Source organism: Pygocentrus nattereri, chromosome 17 (genome assembly GCF_015220715.1).
Source record: "Pygocentrus nattereri isolate fPygNat1 chromosome 17, fPygNat1.pri, whole genome shotgun sequence".
In the NCBI taxonomy this organism is placed as follows: Eukaryota; Metazoa; Chordata; class Actinopteri; order Characiformes; family Serrasalmidae; genus Pygocentrus; species Pygocentrus nattereri.
In genome coordinates, this window is record NC_051227.1 from 31,662,611 (window position 1) to 31,684,936 (window position 22,326).

Genomic DNA, 22,326 nt, shown 5'->3' on the forward strand with positions numbered 1-22,326 from the left:
GTTTGCTCAAAAGCTTGAAAAACATCCTGTTTTAAATTTGTTGTTTCATTCCAAAGAATTTACCTGTTCAGCCTAAAGCAGTGTAACTCTGTTTGTTCACAGAGGAGTTATAAGGAGTGGTTCAGCTCAGGTATGTAAAATCAACATACATGGGTCTCACGAAAAATAAAATATAAAATACCAGAAAAATGTAGAAAATGGAACGATAGAGAATGGTGGAGAATGAGAATATTTTTTGCTTTTGGGCACTTGGTTCCCACCCACTGTTGGGGTGGGTGAATTTCGTTGGATTTTGGCTGGGTGGGGGGGTGGGGGGGTGGGGGGGGGTAGGAGTGGGGAACATATTAGGTGAAGCCCTCATCACTTCTGCAGTTCTAGTCATCACGATACAAGGCTTGAAAAAAAGCAAGCGAGTGGGTGAGAGGAAGACAAGATGTCAAGATAAACTTTGCCACAATTCACAGACTAGAACTTTTGAGAGCCTCCAGATAACATTGTGTTTAAGGAATAGTGATGTAATGTTTTTTGGGGGGGTTTTTTGCGCTTTCAGAGCCTTTTCTTTCTAATCTTCCTGCATGTGGCCATCAGTAGCAGTTTAGTGAACATCTTCATTAATGTTCTAACATTCATCAATTTTACAATCCCTCTAGTTTGTCTGGTTAGGCTAAAATGGCTTAATGTTTTGCATCTATGATCACCATATGACCTCTGTACGACCTACAGCCAAAGCTACAGATTAAGGATGCCTCCTTGATGTCTCTAAATTTGTTTACTGTTTTTCCCACAATTCTTTCACACTCTCTTCTTTCTGTCTCTCTCATGTCCCCCCTCCTTCCCCCCACCATCTCTCGTACTCCTCAAGCCCTCCCTTTGCTGCCTAAATAATGACGCTGCAGCTCAGAGCAAACAGCTCTGCTCTTTAGAGCTGTGCAGATGTACTCTCATATATACAGCAAAGGAGTCAGAGTGAGAAATCAGTGCAGTACTATTGGACTCACTCTCAGAGATATGCCATGTCTCTTAGACAGGCAAGAATTTTTTGTGTGTTTCAGGAATTCACTGCCCAGGCCATAAATGAAAAGTAAGCTAAGAAACAACCCGTTTTGAGTTCATCGTGCTTGTGATGTTGCAGCCATGAACACATTTACATATGAAAACTCACACTGAAGTGATAGGGAGTGTTGTAACATAGACAGGCTATAGCTAGTTATAAGAATTATTTGAGCAGAACATATAGGCACATTTACTGTCGCAATACAAGTGTGCATGAATTGTTCAATCAGAACAGGTTATTTACACATCAGTCTTTAAGGCACAAAAACAGACTTTATTTCTAAAGGATAAAACAAGATTGGTTAATAGTCAAGTGAAACTGTATTTGCCCCTTCAAATCTCTCTTTCTTTCTTTCTCCTTCCCTCTCTGTAGGTGGGTACAGATCGCATGTCCTCGTCTGTCAATAGATTGGGGCACGGCGTTCTCCAAACCCCTGCTGTCTCCTTACGAGGTACACGCATCTTACATGCTCACAAAGCAAAGCCTTGCCTTCACCATCCTTCACTATCAAAGCAAAGAGAGTGAGACACACGCTCCTCTTGCCTCCACCTGCCACCTGAACCTCACTCTGCACAGCCTTCTCAAGGCTTATTATGCTTCAAAGCAAGTCAGAGATCCTCTTCCCAAAGCTAGCTGGTTTGCCATCTTATATGTTTGCGTCCTGTATGATTTCTGCATCAAAAGAAACGTGGTACACTTTATTTAGTGGTAAAAGTGACATGTGCCACAGTGTCACCATCTAATCTGTCAGTAGTTTTTTGAAGTCATGACTAAGGCATGACCTTATTTACTTACCAGTTTATTGTGGGACTAGGCAATGCAGTCTGTGCTTGTTTTTATGATTTCACAAAAGAAAAAAATGTACATGTGACATGCATAAGAGATTAATCGGTAAGCGATTAATCAGCCATCCATCCATCCATCATCGTTGACCGCTAAGTCCAGACTTAAGTCACGGTAACAGTTGGGAGAGCAGAGAATCCCAGATGACCCTGTCCCCCGCAACTTCCTCCAGCTCATTCCCGGGGACCCCAAGCCGCTCCCAGGCCAACTTGGAGACATAATCCCTCCAGCGGGTCTAAGGATGACCCTGGGGTCTTGTCCCGGTAGGCCGTGCCTGGAACACCCCCACCGGGAGGCATCAAGGGGGCATCCGGATCAGATGCCCGAACCACCTCAGTTTGCTCCTATCAATGCGCAGGAGTAGCGGCTCTACTCTGAGCTCCTCCCGGATGACCGAGCTCCTCACTCTATCGCATAGCGTGTAGCCCGCCACCCGACGAAGAAAGCTCATTTCCACCGCTTGTATTCGCGATCTCATTCTTTCAGTCATTACCCACAGCTCATGACCATAGGTGAGGGTTGCGATGTAGATTGACCGGTAAAGAGAGAGCTTCGCCTTTTGGCTCAACTCCCTCTTCACCACTACAGTCCGGTACAGTGACCACATTACTGCTGCCGCCTGTCCCAGCCTACGGCCGAACTCATGATCCCTCTTCCCGTCACTCGTGAACAAGACCCCAAGATACTTAAACTCCTCCACCTGGGGCAGGTCCTTTTCCCTTCCCTGGAGTGGACATGCCATCCTTTTCCGGACCAAGACCATGGACTCAGACTTGGAGGTGCTGATCCACATACCAACCGCTTCACAATCAACTGCAAACCGCTCCAGCGAGCGCTGGAGGCATCCATGTGATTCCGCCAAAAGAACATCATCTGCAAATAGCAGAGACGCCACCCTCCGGCCTCCACACATAATGCCCTCCTAACCCCAGCTACGCCCTGACACTCTGTCCATGAATATCACGAACAAGAGTGGAGACAGAGCACAACCCTGAGTGCAACGCTAACACTGAAAGAGTCTGACTTAATGCTGAGTATACAGACACAGCTCTCACTCCGGGAGTACAGAGATTGTGATAGCCTGGAGTAGTAGGCCCGGCACCCCATACTCCCGGAGGACCTCCCATAAGATATCTCGAGGAACATGCTCATAAGCCTTCTCCAAGTCCACAAAACACATGTAGACTGTGTTGGCAAACTCCCATGCCCCCCTCAACAATCTGTGAGAGGGTGAAAAGCTGATCCATTGTTTCACGGCCGGGACGGAATCCACATTGTTCCTCCTCAATCTGAGGTTCAACTATTGGTCGGAGTCTCCTTTCCAGCACCTTTGCATAGACTTTCCCAGGGAGGCTGAGCAGTTTGATACCCCGATAATTGGCACACACCCTCCGGTCCCCCTTTTTAAAAATAGGGACCACCACCCCAGTCTGCCAGTCCAAGGGTACTGTTCTCAAGGTCCATGCAATATTGCAGAGGCATGTTAGCCATGACAGCCCCACAATATCCAGAACCTTAAGCATTTCTGGATGAATCTCATCCACCCCCAATGCCTTGCCACTGAGGAGCTTACCAACTACTTCCGTGACCTACCTCCATCTCCCGGATTAAGAAGTTCCTCAAAGTGCTCCTTCCGCCGACCGACAATATCCTCATCGAAGTCAGAGTTCCTCCACCCTTGCCGAATACAGCTTGGGCGCAGCCACATCAACCCCTTCTGAGTCGCCGGACAGTTGTCCAGAACCTCTTTGAGGCCGAACGAAAGTCTGAAAGTCTTTTTCCAAGGCCTCACCAAACTCCTCCCATGCCCTAGATTTTGCTTCTGCCACCATTGCAGCTGCCACCTTTTTTGCCTGTTGGTACCTATCTGCTGAATCGGGAGTCCTTCGGGCCAACCAGTCCCTAAGGGCCTCTTTCTTCAGCTTGACAGCCTCCCTCACCACCAGTGTCCACCAGGAGGTTCTTGGGTTACCACCCCGACAGGCACCCACAAGCTTTTGGCCACAGCTACGCCTGGCAGCTTCCACAATGGAGGTTTTGAACAGGGTCCATTCAGACTCCATGTCCCCTACCTCTTCTGGGACGTGAGAAAAGCTCTCCCGTAGGTGGGAGTTGAAATCATTCCAAACAGGGGCCTCCGAAAGTCATTCCCAGCACACCCTCACTATTTGCTTGGGCCTACCGGATCTGACCATCAGTCTTCCCTGCCATCTGATCCAACTCACCACCAGATGGTGATCAGTTGACAGCTCAGTACCTCTCTTCATCCTAGTGTCCAGAACATATGGTCCCAAGTCAGATGAAACAACAACAAAGTCGATCATTGACCTTTGACCCAAGGAGCTCTGATACCATGTACACTTATGAACATCCTTGTGTTCAAACTTGGTGTTCGTTATGGACAATCCATGCCTGCCACGGAAGTCCAATAACAATTCACCATTCGGGTTTAGATCGGGCAGGCCGTTCTTCCCAATCACGCCTCTCCAGGTCTCCCAGTCATTGCCAACGTGAGCATTGAAGTCTCCCAGGAGGACTATACAGTCTGTAGGCCGGGACCATTTCCAGAACCCTGCCCACTCACTCCAAGCAGGTGGAATACTTTGACCTGTTGTTTGGTGCATAAGCAACAGTCAAAGTTTTGCTCTCTGCGATTTCAATTCGCATTGAGGCGACCCTCTCGTCCACCGGGACAAACTCCAACTGCATGGTCACCAGCCGGGGACTTGAGTATCCCCACACCCGCCCGGCGCCTCTCACCTTGTGCAACCCCTCAGTAGGAGAGAGACCATCCCCTATCCAGGAGTTTGGTTCCAGAGCCGACACTGTGGGTGGAGGTGAGCCCAACTATATCTAGTTGGTACCTCTCAACCTCCTGCACAAGTTCTGGTTCCTTCCCCCCCAGTGAGGTTACATTCCATGTACCAAGAGCTAGTTTCTGCTGCAGGGGCCTAGGCCACCTAGGGCCTCCCCGCAATCTCCCACTGCCAGTATGGCACATGCTGGACCTTGCGGGTGGTGGGCCCACATGGCCTCCCCACGTTGCCTCTTTGGGCTGAGCCCGGCTGGGTTACGTGGGCTGCCCAGCCACCAGGCGTGGTATCACTACCCCCAGGCCTGGCTCCAGGGTTAGGTCCCGGTGACCCTTTCCTGGGCAGGGTACACGATTTTTTGTGCACGATATGCCTGGAGAAACTTTGGATCATGTTAGTCTGGGTCTTCACTCCAGACCTGTTCGCCCTGGGAGACCATACCAGGAGCATATTGCTCCTGACGACTTAGCTCTGAAGATCCCTAGACCACACAAGCCCTTCTGCCATGACAAGGCCCCGATCCAGGAAGGGTTAATCAAATCATTTGTTTGTGTAATCTAACCATTATGTCATCTTCATTATATTCATCATTCAAGGTCAAAATTCGACAGTCTTTTTTTTTTTTATATATATATATACACCGCCTACTTCAGTAGAAGCCTTATCAGCTTTGCCTCTTGCAGTGCATTCTGTCCATATGACTGTTTGAACATTATTGGGCAGTGGCCTCAAATTACAGGCCCGTGACAGCATCATTCGGCCCATCGCATATCTTTTGTTTTTCTTAAATTATTTAATGTTCTTCAACTTAGTACAACTTGGTATAAGTGCAATACATATGCAAGTTCTGTGCAATATCTATAATCATTACTGTGCAATATCTACAATTTCTGTGCGATATCCAGTCATTACCTGTTTAGAAATGTGCATTATCCATACAACTGCATGTGTAAACTGTACATTTGTATAGTTTCTTAATTCTATTTTTATTTTTTATATTTTTCTGCTAAGACGCCTTGTTTATTTATTTATTTAGTATATCTTATATTTTGTATTTTGTATGATGCACATCTTTGTCTAATTACTGCTATTTATCTGCTTATTCTGTATTCTGCTGTAACAATGCAAATTTCCTCCAGTGGGATAATGAAAGTCTATCTTATCTTAGACTAAGGTTATGATGTGAAAAGCCAAAATATAGAGACGTATGCAAACGCACAACTTTACATTTATATTTATGGCATTTTGCTGACGCTCTTATCCAGAGCGACTTACAATTTGATCATTTTACACAGGTAGGCCAAGGTGGTGTTAGGAGTCTTGCCCAAGGACCCTTATTGGTATAGTGTAGGGTGCTTGGCCTGGTCGGGGATTGAACCCCAGTCTACAGCATAGAAGGCAAAGGTGTTAACCACTACACTAACCAACCACCACTTGGCTATTATTCTAAAATAGTTGAATATGCCTCTGAGGATTTATTCATGACATAGTGGTAGATACACAGTCAGAATGAAGAATTTAATGGAATTATCAAATGAATCCACTGAGAATGCAGATTTAACTGCTCTACTTTTGCCAACACTTCACTCACATCCAGCAGGAACACCAGTGCTATCAGTAGAAGAGTTTCACATACACCATGCACAAAAGTATTAGGATACACCTCATTGAATTCAAGTGTTTAATTCAGTCGCATTGACACAGGTGTATAAAATCAAGCACCTGCCCATACAATCTTCCTTTACAAACATCTGTGAAAGAATGTGGTGTTCTAAAGAACTCAGTGAATTTGAGCATGGTACTGTAATAGGATGCCACTGTTGCAACAAGTCAGTTCTTCCCTCCTAGCTTTTCCACGATCAACTGAAAAGTGAACGTGTTTAGGAATGCCAGCAAATCAGCTATGAAGTATAAGTGGAATAAATATTTATTTAAATAGTCAGAACTAAAAAAATATTTGTTTTCAATCAAATCAAATAAGCCCCCAAGAAGACTGCCTGGCTAGAGGCAGCCCGGTAATTTGAATTTGAGCATCTTATCATATAGAATTATTGAGCACTTCGGTTTTCCATAATCATTGTTGTAGGTTGAGTGATGAACTTTGCCAACTAATCAGTGCAGTTCTAGTGTCAGTTTATGCTGGTCCATGTGCTCACATTGATTTAGCCTGCATGTTTTTTGTTGTTTATTTGTAGAGGAAGAAGAGTGTTTCTCAGATGCAGAAATGAGAGGAGTCTTACACTCCACTATGGAACAGTAGCTCCTCTCACTGGCCAGTTAAATGCATGCTCCCTTTCTCTCTCTTTCTCACATGTACACTTATACATACTCTCTCACTCCCCCCTCCCATTCTAATCAGCAGGGATGAGTACACTAGTACATCCTGATTCATTTCATGCCAAAGCTGGGCCTGGCTGGCATGAGGCTCATAAGAACATTTCCCTGGGATAGGTATCAGTGCAAATCCCCCTGCCAGTCCCGTACGAAAGCCGAGCGGCCAGGGGATGCTTTACGAGACGAGTCTCGTTAAAGCGCTCGTCACTCCACGGCTTTCAGCTGGCAGCTACCGCTGGCATCTATAATCTCAGCGTGCAACCGCTAGTGCGTTTGAGCTTTCATGTGGTCATGAGTCTTTATGAAGGAAGCACTTGAATAGCTCAGTAGCACTGGAATGGAGCCTTGTCTTATTTTATATGCTTTCATTTATCCTTCTGTTACTGTAATGCATTTGCATCACCCCTGCAACTCAAGCTCACGTATGAAGTGCTCTGGAGTGGTGGTATGACAGGATTATAGGACATAGGAACTGTATGGAAATTCAACAGCAAATCAGTATCACAACTCCATGTGGGTCTCCATAGGAGGCCAGCCTGTTTTAAAACAGTGCACAAATTATTAGCTCACGCAAAGGATGGTAAAAATGTCCAGAAATATAACATCACGATATTTGAAGGAATTTTCACAGTGTGCTGAAAATAAACTCACTGGAATTTGGGAGAGTCAATGTTGTATTCTGCTCAGACATGAAGCACAAAGTTAGTGGTAGAGTGGGCTGAAATGGGCAAGATCTCAAGAGACTGCTGTAATCCCTGCCTTGATAGGATTGGTGCTGTCATTAAGGCAGTTGGATCCTTAACCAAATATTAGAGAAGAAATCATGCTTGCAACAACCATGTTGTCCAGGGAGAATACTAGAGTTGGCGATGATCCAATACAAGATATCAATATCAGGTTGAAATCAGCAGAAAATGCTAGACAGAGGGAAAAATAGTTCTGTAACAAATCCACTACGAAATTGTCACCCACTCACATTGTGTAATGTTATGTTGTTAGTAGGGATGGGAAAGTCAAATAAGTAATGCATTATTTATGAAATGAATCAATACCCCCCAACCCCACCAAAAAAAAATGAAAACAAAGTATAGGTCTCTAGGAGTCTCTTAGGCTTCTGCCTGTGTGAAGTATCAGGCAGACAAAATGCAGCACACAGCCTCTAGTAAGTGAACATGTTTTGAAATTTCCACTGAGAATAGCAAGGAGAATCAGGGAGCTTCTTGTCAGTGTGCAGAATCCTTTAGCCAGCTGCAGTAGTTTTTCTGTGCTTCTTTCTTTGGGTGAAACGGATAAGAATAACTCTCGCCAAAGTCTCACTCTGAAAGGCGAAGGCTCTACACTGCCCTCGGTAGAGTACAAACTTTAGACGTCATGTGGTTCTTCAATATAAGAATATTGGAGAGAAGCTATATAAAGTCCTAATTTTATGATTTGATTCTTCAAACTATCATGGCTGTTCAAATATTAAGAAATTCATAATCATCCTTATTTGTTAGAAATTAAATATTTCAACTGAAAGTAAGTAATTGTAAGGCTTAATACATTTTAAAGAAGAAAAAGTGATATTGTCCAATACTCCTGGTTTCGTTATAAGAATTATGCCATCTATATAAAATGCCCATGATAAAAAGCATATGAACATGTAAATGGTCACAATCATCATGTTGCCCAGCTTTAGTTCAGGCAAAACCCTTACTATTATACTTCAGTCCTGCATCACACTGGTTTGTTTTTATTTATTTATCCCAACCCCCCACCCCCATTTTTTCATGCATCTGTTTCCTCTATGGCAGTGGGAAGCATATGAGAGAGGGAAAGAGCCAGAGACAGAAGGGAGGCAGCGGTTATTTTCAGTGTCTCTCATGTTATATTTATAGTCAATAAGACACACTTGCCTCCCCTGTCAGCATAGGGATTAGCAGGAGCAGCTAGCTCGCAGCCTGGAAACCGAGGATGGAGGGGTGAGATGGAGAGAGGGAGCGAGGGAATGATGAAAAGCCAGAGAAAGGGGAAACGTGGCAAGGCTGGGTTTATTAAGAGCTCGTATGGGGAGGGAAGAGAGGGAGGGATTGAGGCTGGTAGCAGTGGCAGGGCATGTGTGTGTTTTACTGTAGAGGTGATGAAAAGAATCCTTCAAATCCTGAATTATTATTTGTAGCCGTGGGACAAAGTCCCCGCTAACAGACTCCCTGCATAAGGATTTAAAACTTCCATTAGAGCATATTATGCTATGCTTCACTGTAGTGAAGGAGGAGGAATGAAGATCAGGTTAAGGATGGATGAACGCTTGCTGCATATGAGCAGATTTATAGAGTGGAGTTTGTTTATGAGCTAATATTGCTACGCTCCTAAAGACAATGCTTCATAAACTGCATATGCCATCTGTCTTGCCATATTAGAGCTGCACATTAAAGCATATTTCATTCGTGAGTCAGGTCGACACAAGCACAAGCCAAGTGAAGGCGCAGTGCATTGATAACCCAGTGCTAAAACTCAGGCTTGGGGAGTACTTGCTCTGGTTTTACTGTGGAAAGGAGAGTGAGGAGGACTACACTGGTTCCATTCTCCTGTGAGATACTATGAATGTGCTAAGGTTTATTATAAAGGCCCAGTCACGAGTTGCAACAAGTCATTTCTGAGTACTCAGCCTCAAATAACAGATATAGTGTGCATAAAGCAAAGAAAATAGCTGTGTTTACTGTGCTTTCTCTTAGCAGCTTTAGTTTTCAGACGCTTTAACTGCTTCACCAATTTCTGCTGAGGCTGTAGGGGATATTATAAGGGGCACATGCTCTACATTTATATGCATTATCCAATTAATGTGTAAATCTGATGTGAAAATTACATGTTGGCATGTTTATTAAGTGATGTTGGCCCTTACCATATGTTATATCGTGCAGCCACTGATTCTCTCTGTATCGTCTTGTCTTAATGAAATCTAGTTTAGAGTTGTGAAGCGAATGGACCCATACTGTGACTGAAACTGTCCCTTATCGCCAGGGGTTAATATGTATTTATTTATTCATATTATTTTATATAACTTAATGCTTCAACGTGAGTACAGTGAGCCAGAGCACTCTCCATGCCGACCATTTGTCTCTAAATTACAAGCAAATTTATGCGTTGAGTGAAAGTTGTAATTAGCCTAATATTGCTTTTCATAAATGTAATAGTAATATTCAACTAATGTAATAATATCCAGTGTTTTGAGTACATTAGCTGTTTTTCCACCGTTGTATCTCTTGCTTCATGTGCAGTCGAGTATTGAGTAATTTTGAGTTATACATCAAAGTGCCACATAAGCCGCATAAACAGTGTAATTGGTTGCCGCTTATCATATTGGCGTGAAGAAATGGCACTGAACTTATTAGATTTGGTATTGGCCAGACATCTAATTCAGTGCTGTTTTACAATCATATATGGCATATTTAATGCCACATTATCCAGTAGCTTGCTTTGTCATACTTCATTTTTAGGGGCTCAGACATAAACTAATATAAAACTAGAATAATCATAAATGAAACTCATTTTTGGTTCTCGGTCAACTCCAATATGCTGTGGTAGACAAGCTAAAATAATAATAGCTTTTTATTTATGTATCTAACTGTAGATCAGCATTATTTAGTGTGTAGAAGTTTCAAGGTTCTGTTTACGTTATGTGATATCTAGTTACATGTAGCTAAACCCAAACAGTTCTTTGCAGTGAGGTAAACAGATTTTAAATAAAAAAAGAACTATGCTGTTAATGAATACCCAGTATCAGCTGATACCTTGAGTTCAAGTGTGGGAATCAGTCCTGCAAGAGAGGTAAAGTGGGATCGTTGCATCCCTAGTAGAAGTGCAGGATTTTTTTCATGCAGGACATTTGCTATTGGCTATTGGTATTTATCACAGAAGCAAAAGAAAATGTACAGGTGTTAAAAAAGCTGGGTTTTATAATTGATAAAGAGGTCTCTTTTTCTCTATCTCACTTTCTTTTTCCTCTCCTGCTCTCAGGCAGCAGTAGCCCTGCAGCAGATAGGATGGCAGGAGGTATATCCCATGGATTTCTACTCCAATCAGAGCCTGGGGCCTTGGGCCCCCAATCACCCAGACAACCAACCCAAACGGCCTGCACGCAAACAGCCGCAGGTGTGTGTGAGTTAGGAGCAGATACATATCTTTGTGTGTGTGTGTGTGTGTGTGTGTGTGTGTGTGTGTGTGTGTGTGTGTGTGTGTGTGTGAGAAAGAGAGGGAATTTATTCAGGATTATTGATTCAGAGGTATGATTTACTCAGAAATCTCTGATGGGTTATAGCTCCACAAGGCAGATGGTGTTTAGATAAGGAAATGCAGGTGCATGCTGCTTTAGTGACCCCCAGTGGTGAGGGGATATTCAGGTCAGTGAATACATTTTTGCATGTACTTGGCACAGTTCAGTCACCATTTACTGCACAGTGTGCTAAGTGAGAAGGAGAATAAGAAGCGTCACAGAAATGTTCATAAGAGAAATTATAGTCTGTGTCAAAACTAATTGATCTTATTATTGATTATAATTATATTCATTAATCATTCGCTCATTTCTTTCTCAGAATTTTAAATAATCTGCTTTTTACTGTTACATTTTAGTTATTAACAGTAAATTACTAATTTATTGTTGTGTTAAATATTCTGTACTTCTGTACTGCTTTGCGGTTGGTTACACCTCTCACTCTGAACCTTTAGCATTTTATTTTTGACCAAGCCTCAATCAACAATGTGTTCTTTTGCTGAGAGATACTGAAGGTACCAAGTAGTTCCACTGCAGTTCCACAGTTACTCAATACTGAAGTATTTTTTACCTGCTACTTTTATATTTCTACTCAGGTTGTTTTTTGGAAAGGTATTTTTACTTTACTGCTTGAGTCATTATTTCACTGTATCAACGCTTGAGCATGGGTTTCGGCTGCTCTACTCACCTCTTACTAGCCTTCTTAATATGCATTTTTAGCTGTAGATATTTTGGCTCAGGCCTCAGCTTTGGACTCAGCCGTTATTCCACTCAGTGAACATTTCCTCTGAGTACATTTGTGTGTTCTACAGTGGGGAAAAAAGTATTTAGTCAGTCACCAATTGTGCAAGTTCTCCCACTTAAAAAGATGAGAGAGGCCTGTAATTGACATCATAGGTAGACCTCAACTATGAGAGACAAAATGAGGGAAAAAAATCCAGAAAATCACATTGTCTGATTTTTAAAGAATTTATTTGCCAATAATGATGGAAAATAAGTATTTGGTCACCTACAAAAAAGCAAGATTTCTGGCTGCCACACACCTGTAACGTCTTCTTTAAGAGGCTCCTCTGTCCTCCACTCATTACCTGTATTAATGGCATCTGTTTGACCTCGTTATCTGTATAAAAGACACCTGCCCACAACCTCAAACAGTCACACTCCAAACACCACTATGGTGAAGACAAAAGAGCTGTCGAAGGACACCAGAAACAAGATTGTAGACCTGCACAATGCTGGGAAGACTGAATCTGCAATAGGCAAGCAGCTTGGTGTGAAGAAATCTACTGTGGGAGCAATAATCAGAAAATGGAAGACCTACAAGACCACTGGTAATCTCCCTTGTTCAGGGGCCCCATGCAAGATCTCAGCCCGTGGGGTCAAAATGATCACAAGAACAGTGAGCAGAAATCCCAGAACCACACGGGGGGACCTAGTGAATGACCTTTAGAAAGCTGGGACCAACGTTACAAAGGCTACTATCAGTAACACACTATGCCGCCAGGGGATCTTGCAGTGCCAGACGTGTCCCCCTGCTTAAGCCAGTTCATATCTGGGCGCGTCTGAAGTTTGCTAGAGAGCATTTGGATGTTCCGAAAGAGTATTGGGAGAGAATGTCATATGGTCAGATGAAACCAAAGTAGAAGTGTTTGGTTCAAACACAACTCGTCATGTTTGGAGGAGAGTGAATGCTGAGTTCATCCAAAGAACACCATATGAATGGGGCCATGTATTGTGAGATTTTGAGTGCAAACTCCTTCCATCAGCAAGAGCATTGAAGATGAAATGTGGTTGGCTCTTTCAGCTTGACAGTGATGCCAAGCACACTGCCAGGGCAACAAAGGAGTGGCTTCGTAAGAAGCATTTCAAGGTCCTGGAGTGGCCTAGCCAGTCTCCAGATCTCAACCCCATAGAAAACCTTTGGAGGGAGTTGAAAGACCGTGTTGCCCGCCGACAGCCCCAAAACATCACTGCTCTAGAGGAGATCTGCATGGAGGAATGGGCCAACATACCAGCAATGGTGTGTGCCAACCTTGTAAAGACTTACAGAAAACGTTTGACCTCTGTCATTGCCAACAAAGGATATATAACAAAGTATTGAGATGAACTTTTGTCAGTGACCAAATACTTATTTTCCACCATTATTTGCAAATAAATTCCTTAAAAATCAGACAATGTGATTTTTTGACATTTCTTTCCTCATTTTGTCATAGTTGAGGTCTACCTATGATGTCAATTACAGGCCTCTCTCATCTTTTTAAGTGGGAGAACTTGCACAATTGGTGACTGACTAAATACTTTTTTCCCCACTGTATGTCTCCTGAGTCGAACTAAAATAATCCAGTCAAATGAATTTGTGATAGTATTTGAGAAACGTTGCTGTTAAGTTGAGTATATTTACAGATTAATTCGATTTGGCCACAGTAATTTCAGTTGCAGTAATGTCATCTGTGCACTGTCAATATTAAATGTCAGTGTAGTTGTCTGTTATGTTAATATGTTGATGTTGAAAGATTTCGTTTGTAGTCAAGTGGTGCACTGTGCAAATGGCACCACGCTACACTAAACTTCCTGGTAAAACGTACATTAAATTGTCCATTCTTCAGCATGAAAGTCATAAAAAAAATTTATATAATTATGCAGAAATCTCAACCACTCATTTCAAAATGTTCAGTAAACGTACTATTAAAAAGTTCAGTCTTAGAAGTGGGTTGCATTTTCTGCTTCTTACTATCCAACAATACAATGGAAAATTTAGACTCTTCAATCCATCAAACCTTACTCCACATCTCAGATGTCCAGCATCAGGTTTTTAGTTCAAATATTCTTTTTGTTGTCTGTTTTCTTTTCTCAGTAACAGCTTCTTGACAGCCACACATCCTTGCAAACTCATACTGTTGAGTTGTCCTCTCACAGTGGAAGGATGGACAGAAACACCTGTAGCTTTTGATCTAAAGCAAGAGTGGAGCTTGAGTTTCTCCTCTCTAAGTTGAAAGCTTTCAGTACTGTTTGTCTGAAGGATTTGGTGGTCTACCAGGTCTTGCATGGTTGCTAGAAATCCCATTTTCTCTGTATTCTTTTAATACTTTGTTGAACTCCAGTTGTGTAGGTTTTTCACCATTTTCCTTTGACTCTCCTCTTTCTTGTGCTAGTAAAATATCTTATAGCTGATCTCCTCAGAAATCCATTTAATGTCTATGTTGACTGAGAATTAGATAAATGAAGGGTGCTCTCTGACATTTGCTGTAAGTATTATAAGTCTTCAGTAATTGGAGAAAACTCATGTAACATTGTGCTTTTTTGGCTTTTTTTTCCTCTTCCTCCTCTGCAGAAGGCAGTCCCACACTGTGTCCAGCAGGGCGAGAGTGGTAACTGTGAGCAGAGCACCCCCTGCAGCTGCCAGACTGAATAACACTTAGCAGCAGCAGCAGCAGCAGCAGCAACCAACCATAGCGTGGCATCTGCAGGAGACAGCCAATCATGAAGACTGCGCTTGGCTCTGTTGTCAGAGCACTGTGTATATCAGCCTTCCACCACTCTCTCTTCCCACAAAGCACTACATCAAACCAGCCCCCATATCAGACTACAACAAGAGTATGTTTCTCTGTGAGTGGGATGTGTATATCTGTGTGCATTTGTGTCTGTGTGTGTGTGTGTGTGTGTGTGTGTGTGTGTGTGTGTGTGCGCGTGCGCACAGAAGTGAGAGAGTGCGATGGAGAGAGTTGACCCTGAGTGCACATTGTTTGTTTCAGATTGCAGCATGTGGGCTGCTAGTTAAATGCAATCATCTTGTCTCTGGGTGAAAAAGGAGCTGCCAAACACTTTGCATTGTGTTGGCCTTCATACATTCTATTGAAAGTAAAAATTGCAGGAAGGAATGAAAATGTGCGCAGACAGAGAAATATAATACACTTTTTTTTCAAGCTGCTTGTCTATTATGCCGTTAATGCTTCTGTACCACAAAGAGCTCCATATGTGAAACTTGTAAGAGTTTGTACATTTTATATGGTTTAATACAAAATAAAAGATTAAATGCAGCTAAATTAAATATTATTGAAGGAATTCTTATTCTACGCCCTCACAAAGAAAATAATTAAAGCTGCACATTAGAATGTTTTCGTACGGGTGATGACTCAACACACAATCATTATGCACTAAAGAAGCTGGCTGTGTGCAGCATTAGTTGAAGCCCTTTATGTAAGCCAAATAAGACTGATTCTCTTAAGACCCCATGCATTTACAGTATATTACAATATAAAGGAAATCTGCATGCTGCAGTAAAGTTTATATTGCACATTCCATATTTTAGAGAATCGTTCATCAATTCAAGTAGTTTCAGGACTTCATAAGGATTATGTAATTTTTCTTGCATAATCGGTCAGATTTTTGAAGATGGTGTGAATGTCCTTGAAAACAAATTGATGTAACTAATATAGTAATATGTGTATTCCAACACACATCTACATAATGCACCCATATTTACATGGACCTAATAAAATGGCCAATGAGTGTAGATACAAAGTACATGCACCTAAAGAGGTCAGTGAGTGTATATATGCAAAGTTGACAAAATAAAGGATTAATGTGAGTGATTTTTTTAATGTGAAGTCTCTAGACCTCACTGGAGGGGTAGAACACCATTCCCACCAGTCCTCCAGCTGATATTCCCTCATTTGATGTTTTGATTATGGTGGTGAAAAAGTCAAGTGTGTGTGTGTGTGTGTGTGTGTGTGTGTGTGTGTGTGTATATATATATATATATATATATATATATATATATATATATATATATATATATATAGTTGCATGCAAAGTTCAGAATACCTCATGTTTTTGATTTTCTAGATGAGAATATGTTCACAGGAAACTGTGTTTTATTGCATAATTTCTGTGAATTTACTGAGTGTAACATTTAACACACAAACACGCACACATATATATATATATAATGATTATATTATTGTTCAGCAACTTATTTATCTTCTCGATGAAGAGTCTCTGTTAGTTCTCCTGCATGTGCACTAGATGTCACTGTCAGCATGCAGTGGGCTCGTTCTGCTCTCAGCAGTAATCAGAGCTGCTTGCAGGAGATTGATTTACTGATGGGTTTTGCATGGCAGTGGCTGAGTGTGTTTGGAGAGAGGGGGAGCCCTGTGTACTTTTGTAGCTTAAGTGTGCTTGTCTGTGATTGCTTCCAGATGGGCTGAGAATCTTTCTCACTCGCTCTCTCTTTCGCTCACACACACACAAACAATTGCCGTAAGCCTCCATTTCCTCTATGCTGAACAGAGAATGACAGTAAAGTATGCTGAAGACAGTCTGTCTCTCTGTCTGTTTGAGGCATTGGCTGTATTTCTTGACTTGAACTTGCCTGTAGAGAAGTCATGTCCATTTGACTGCTTGAATTCTAGACTTATCTAGTTAATAATCTATATATATTTCCTAATAATGTGTGTGTGTGTGTGTGTGTGTGTGTATGTGTGTGTATATATATATATATATATATATATATATATATATATATATATATATATATATATATATATATATATAATGTGTATATACAGTGCCCTCCACAATTATTGGCACCCCTCGTTAAGATGTGTTCTTAGCCTTCTAATATTTTTTTTTAATATTATTGGACAAAAAAAGAGAAAAACCCAACCTTTAATTCAAGTGCATTTAATCAGTGGGAAAAAAATCCTACGTTAAGAAATAATTCTTTTGCATCAAATCATCTATGCCACAAATATTGGCACCCCTGATGTTAATACTTTGTACAACCCACTTTTGCCATCAAGACAGCACTTAATCTTCTCCTATAACATTTCGCAGGATGGGGAGAATACAGAAAGAGGGATCTTCGACCATTTCTCTTCGCACAATCTCTCTAAGTCGTCCAGAGTCCTGGGTCCTCTCCTATGCACTCTCCTCTTCAGCTCACCCCACAGGTTTTCAATTGGGTTGAGGTCTGGGGACTGAGATGGCCATGGGAGGAGCTTGATTTTGTGCCTGGTGAACCATTTTTGTGTAGATTTAGCCAAATGTTTAGGGTCATTATCTTGCTGAAAGACACAGTGACGACCCATCTTCAGCTTTCAGGCAGAGGCCACCAGATTTTGATTTAAAATGTCCTGGTATTTCAAAGAGTTCAGGATGTCATGCACCCTAACAAGGTCCTTTGGAAGAGAAACAGGCCCACAGCATCACCGATCCTCCCCCATACTTCACAGTGGGCATGAGGTGCTTTTCCGCATACTGATCTTTTGTGTTATGCCAGACCCAATTAGAGTGTTTGTTGCCAAACAGCTCTATCTTGGTCTCATCTGACCAAAGCACATGGTCCCAGTTGAAGTCTCAGCACCACTTAGCGAACTCCAGACCTTTACGTTTGCGCTTGTACGTGAGAAAAGGCTTTTTTCGTGCATGCCTCCCAAACAGCTTGTTGGCTTGTAGATGGTGCCTGATGGTTGTTATGGAGACTTTGTGACCCCAAGATGCTACTCTTTGAAGCAATTCTCTAACAGTGAGCTTTGGAGAACTTTTTACTTCTCTTACAATCCTCCTCACTGTTGTCCACACTCCAAACTTGCATCCTCGTCCAGGCTTGTTTGCCACTGTTCCAGTTGTTTTAAACTTCATGATGATTCCTCTGACTGTAGATATGGCCAGGTGTATGCGAGGGTCTATTTTTTTGCCATTGCCTGACTTATGAAGGCTAACACATATCTGCCTTACTTGAATGGTGTGTTCTCTTGTCTTTCCCATGTTCAAGAGTGGATAGTGTCACATCATATTTATATCCCAGGAAAACAGGAAGTGATGAATAACTAATTAAAGGTTCCTAGATACTCTGATCAACTTTATAAACTACAGTAGAAATTACAGAAATGCTTTAATTACATTTATTTTCTAGGAATTGTTAGAGGTGCCACTAATTGTAGAACAGGTGACTTTATGAAAATAATGATTTCTTAGGGTTTTTTTTTTTTTTTTTTTTTTTTAATTCACTTTAACATTTTTCTACGATTTACAGTGTGAGATTATGCTTCTGAAATTTTTTTTTTATTTATTTAAAGGCTTTTAACACATCTTAATGAGGGGTGCCAATAATTGTGGAGGGCACTATATATATATATATATATATATATATATATATATATATATATATAGTGTGTATGTATGTTATATAAGCAGTTATGGTCCAGTCAAGTGGTTTTAAGCAGTTTCATTTGTTAAGATTTTGTCATAGATTTATAGCTAAACTATTGATAAATTCATTTCTAATGATGAATTTCACATAATATTTACATTGTGTTCATTTTTCTTGTCCAAAATGATATCCATTTGAGTTTATCTAATATCATATTTTTCCCAGAATGCAATCTAAATGTTCTAAGGGCTCTGCTTCTCATTGAGATTCAGGAAGTTGCACCTGTTACGAGTTGAAATGAATTAGAAGTTTTCCTGAAAAGCAAATTAGGAAACCCATTATTAGCAAATGAATGACTAATTTATGTGCATTTGGCTTGTGTGTGTGAGTGTGTGTGCACATCTGTGTTTGTGCTTTTGTATGCGCTGCCCATCAGGCTGGGGCTGCAGGAGGCGGCCGCTACTGTGAAGAGCTGAAGAGCCTGACAAATTGTTTATCTTCCTGAGACAGGAAACGCTGACTCACCTCAGCTTCAGCCTCAGCCTCAGTCACTGTCATCTCACCATTTCCATCTCTATTCCCCTCTCTCTCTCGCCCTCTCACATATGCACACACACACACACTTTCTGGAAGCTTAGACTCGCAGGTGAAAGTTTGAACACTCCTGGTCAAAGTGAAAATAAATGAACACATTCTCTCCAGAGAACACACTCAACTATGGTGGTATTCTGCAAATTTTTATTTTGATTTATTTTATGAGTTTAATATATTGGGGGAAAAATAAAACACAATATGCACAAGACATGTTTTATTTATTTTTTACTTTTCCAATACTCTATGTATAGGATATGTTTACATATTTTCTCTTTGAAAATCAATAAAACATTATTTAACCAGGGAGCCCAAACTTCTGTACGTGGCTATACATTTGAAACTGCAGCTTAGTCATTCTGATACTTGACCTAAATCTAACCCAAACTAACTTCAATGCAATGTGTAATAATATAATAATAATAATGATAATAATAGGACTTTTATGTGAAAATGCAGTTCTTTGTGTATTATAGTGAAAGAACAAACAAAAGCAAGCAAATGAGAACAACAGGACATTCAGTAATAAAAAATATTAAACAAGGAGGAAAGTAAAAAAAAATGTTGTTTTTTAATCCATTCTAATGATAATAATGATGACTAAAACAAGGAATTGTGATGATACATAAAATGAAAACATTTAAAATGGTATAATTGCTGAGGAGACTTTTTTTTTTTTTTTCTTTGTTTATTTGGAATATCTGCCATATTCCCACAAAGTCAGTACCAACATTCGCAGGTTTTCTGACAAAAAATAAATTATTAAATTCTTATGGAAAAAAAGGTCAAAGGAAAAAAAGACTAACTAAAAAGATGCTGTAGTTTGCAAAGGTTTTGGCACCCCTGATCAAAGTGTGGGGTTTTTTTCTCTTCTTCATCTAGTGAAAATAAGTTAACAGATCCTCTACAAGAAACAAACCTAAATTTGCTTTCTGTAAACTTTAGTTTATCATACTCAAACCTAACTATAAAATGTGCCATTTTTGCACAGGCTACATTTTGTTACTGATATGTTCAATTCAGCAAATAAACGGTAATTATATATTAAAGTGTCTCTGTAGAGGATGTGTACTTACCTTCTTCAATAAAAATGTAATTTGACCAGGAATGTCCAAACTTTTGCATGTGACTATGTATTGGGGATGTTTGGTTGTTTCTTTCTTTCTTCATTTGTTTATTTATGTACTGTTTATTTGCAAACTCTTGTCAGTCTTTTCTACTCATCTACCCATAACATCTGTATGTTTGCACTGTGCTGTCCATATGGGTCCCCACGATGATAGTGAAGTAAGACCATAAATAAACACACATGTGGCTGTGGGTGTGTGTTCACTCCAAAAGAGCTCGGTGATCCCTCAGCAGAAAGAGAGGAGGGCTCAGACTGACTATAAAACACAGAGAGTCCCCACACGGAGTTGCCTCAGGCTCTCTCAACCTGCGTTCTGTGCTGTGGAACCCTGGGATTTAACTGCCTCCATCCTCATCTACTGTAGCTACCAAGCGATAAGTGCCTTTAAGCTTTATTCTGCTTTCTCACCTGGGCCTTTTCTCACCTGAGTTTTCCTTTGTGTTGCTGCAGTCATTGTAAAACTGTGGAGATGGGGCTTAGTCTGGTGTTTGCTGCAGTGCTTTTGCTGAACCACATTTTTGGTTCAAGTAGCAATGCATGATGCTTCGAAGAAGTGTGGTAGCATGCATGTCAGTATGTTTGTGCTTTAGTTTATGAAGTTGTGCAGAAGCTGTGTAAGTAAATGCAGTGTGAAAGTGAACAGTATATACACCATATTATGTAAACACGTCACTACTGTTGTAACAAAACTTTGCACCTCCATTTGTGTTGATTTTCAGTTTTTGACCTAATTTGAAAATGTCTGTTGCCCTTTACACTGTGCATACATTTCATAATGAATGTACCGAAAAAAATGACCCAAATTTACCTGTAAAACGTCTGGTTCCTTTGACTTACATTAAAAGTAAAGTATGTTTTTGCCTTCTCCTGTAAAGTTGTCATTTTGGAGATACAAGGTTTTGTTCCAACGGCAGTGATATAATAAAGTAGCCTCAATAGTTATTACTTTTCATGATTCACAGTACAGAGTCTTGCTCAGCACACAGTAAGAGTTGTACACGCTTAAAAAAATAAAAGTTACTTAAAGGTTCTTGGTTTAGATATACAGTTTTATTCTTTTGCAAATAAAGGTGTCAAAACATTTTTTGCACAAAAGCATAGAAGAGCTTTCTTTGGTTACCTAAAGAACATTTCAGTGCATGACATGTCTAAAGAACCTTTTTGAAATCTAAAGAACTTCCACTTAATGTAACTGTTCTAGGAAGAACCCTTAAATTGGTGTAGAACCTTACATAATGTAAGAGTTATTGAAGCGTTTAAAGGTTCTTCACACTCAGAAATGTCTTTTTAAACATGTGTCTTTAGGGATTCTTTGCTTTGTTGTTGTGTGAACTTCAATATGTGAAGGACCTTTAAACTTGAGGACGTTTGTTCATGTCATTCACAAAAATGATTCTTATTGGAATCTGAGTGATTCTTCTACTGCACTGCTCTGATAAATGTTTTTTCTATAAAAACCTGAGGTACACGAAGATCCAAATATGTGCGCTCAGCGTGTGGAAGTAAGCTGTCATATCTCTCCACATCTGGACTAGTGGATGGTGGCCCAGATCTTAAGACAGGAAACAGATGGCAAAGTAAGTGCTTATGCAAAAGTTAGAGATGAGGAAAAGGCTTTGGTGAAAGAGTAACTAAGAACAGCACATGAGATTGCAGAGCAAAAGTAAAAATATCAAATCAGTGCTACAGTTATGGCTAGAGGTAACCTAGCAGTGTGATACAGTAGTAAAGGGAAAGACGAGAACTAATGATACGAAGAATTTAAGCACTGAGAGGAGAATGTAAGTGTTAACATGAGCTGAATGTTAAATGCAGTGGGTGGGGGTGGGGGGTGGGGGCATGGGCACGAGTGACTGGAGAGAGAAGGTTGGGGGGATGAGAGGATTTGACAGGGAGAAAGAGAGAAATTTCAAGTGCTGAAATGGGATGACTAATTATGTGTGGGAGGTCAGTCTGCCCTGTGCTGGAAAGCCAAAAACACCTCTGCAAAAAAAAAACATTAAACCTCTGCGAAACAGCATAAAGACGAGCTGTTATTCTTCTCTCTCTCTCCTTTCTTTTTTCTTCTTTTTAATACAATAATAGTAATATTTTTACTCTCCATTTCTCCTGACTCCCTCTTTGTTTCTCTCTCTCTCTCTCTCTCTCTCTCTCTCTCTC

At 41.0% G+C, this 22,326-nt stretch overlaps 1 protein-coding gene across 1 annotated transcript in view; it reads left to right on the forward strand.

Moving 5' to 3' along the window:
• The window catches only part of dph1 (diphthamide biosynthesis 1), a 110,365-nt gene extending 95,024 nt beyond the window's left edge, over nt 1-15,341 (forward strand). Inside the window, exons 10-12 of the mRNA XM_017694913.2 lie at nt 1,427-1,505; nt 11,041-11,175; nt 14,625-15,341. Coding sequence (XP_017550402.1) covers nt 1,427-1,505; nt 11,041-11,175; nt 14,625-14,705 — 295 coding nt within the window. The 3' untranslated portion in view covers nt 14,706-15,341. The remainder of the gene's footprint in view (nt 1-1,426; nt 1,506-11,040; nt 11,176-14,624) is intronic.
• Nucleotides 15,342-22,326: the final 6,985 nt, after the last annotated feature.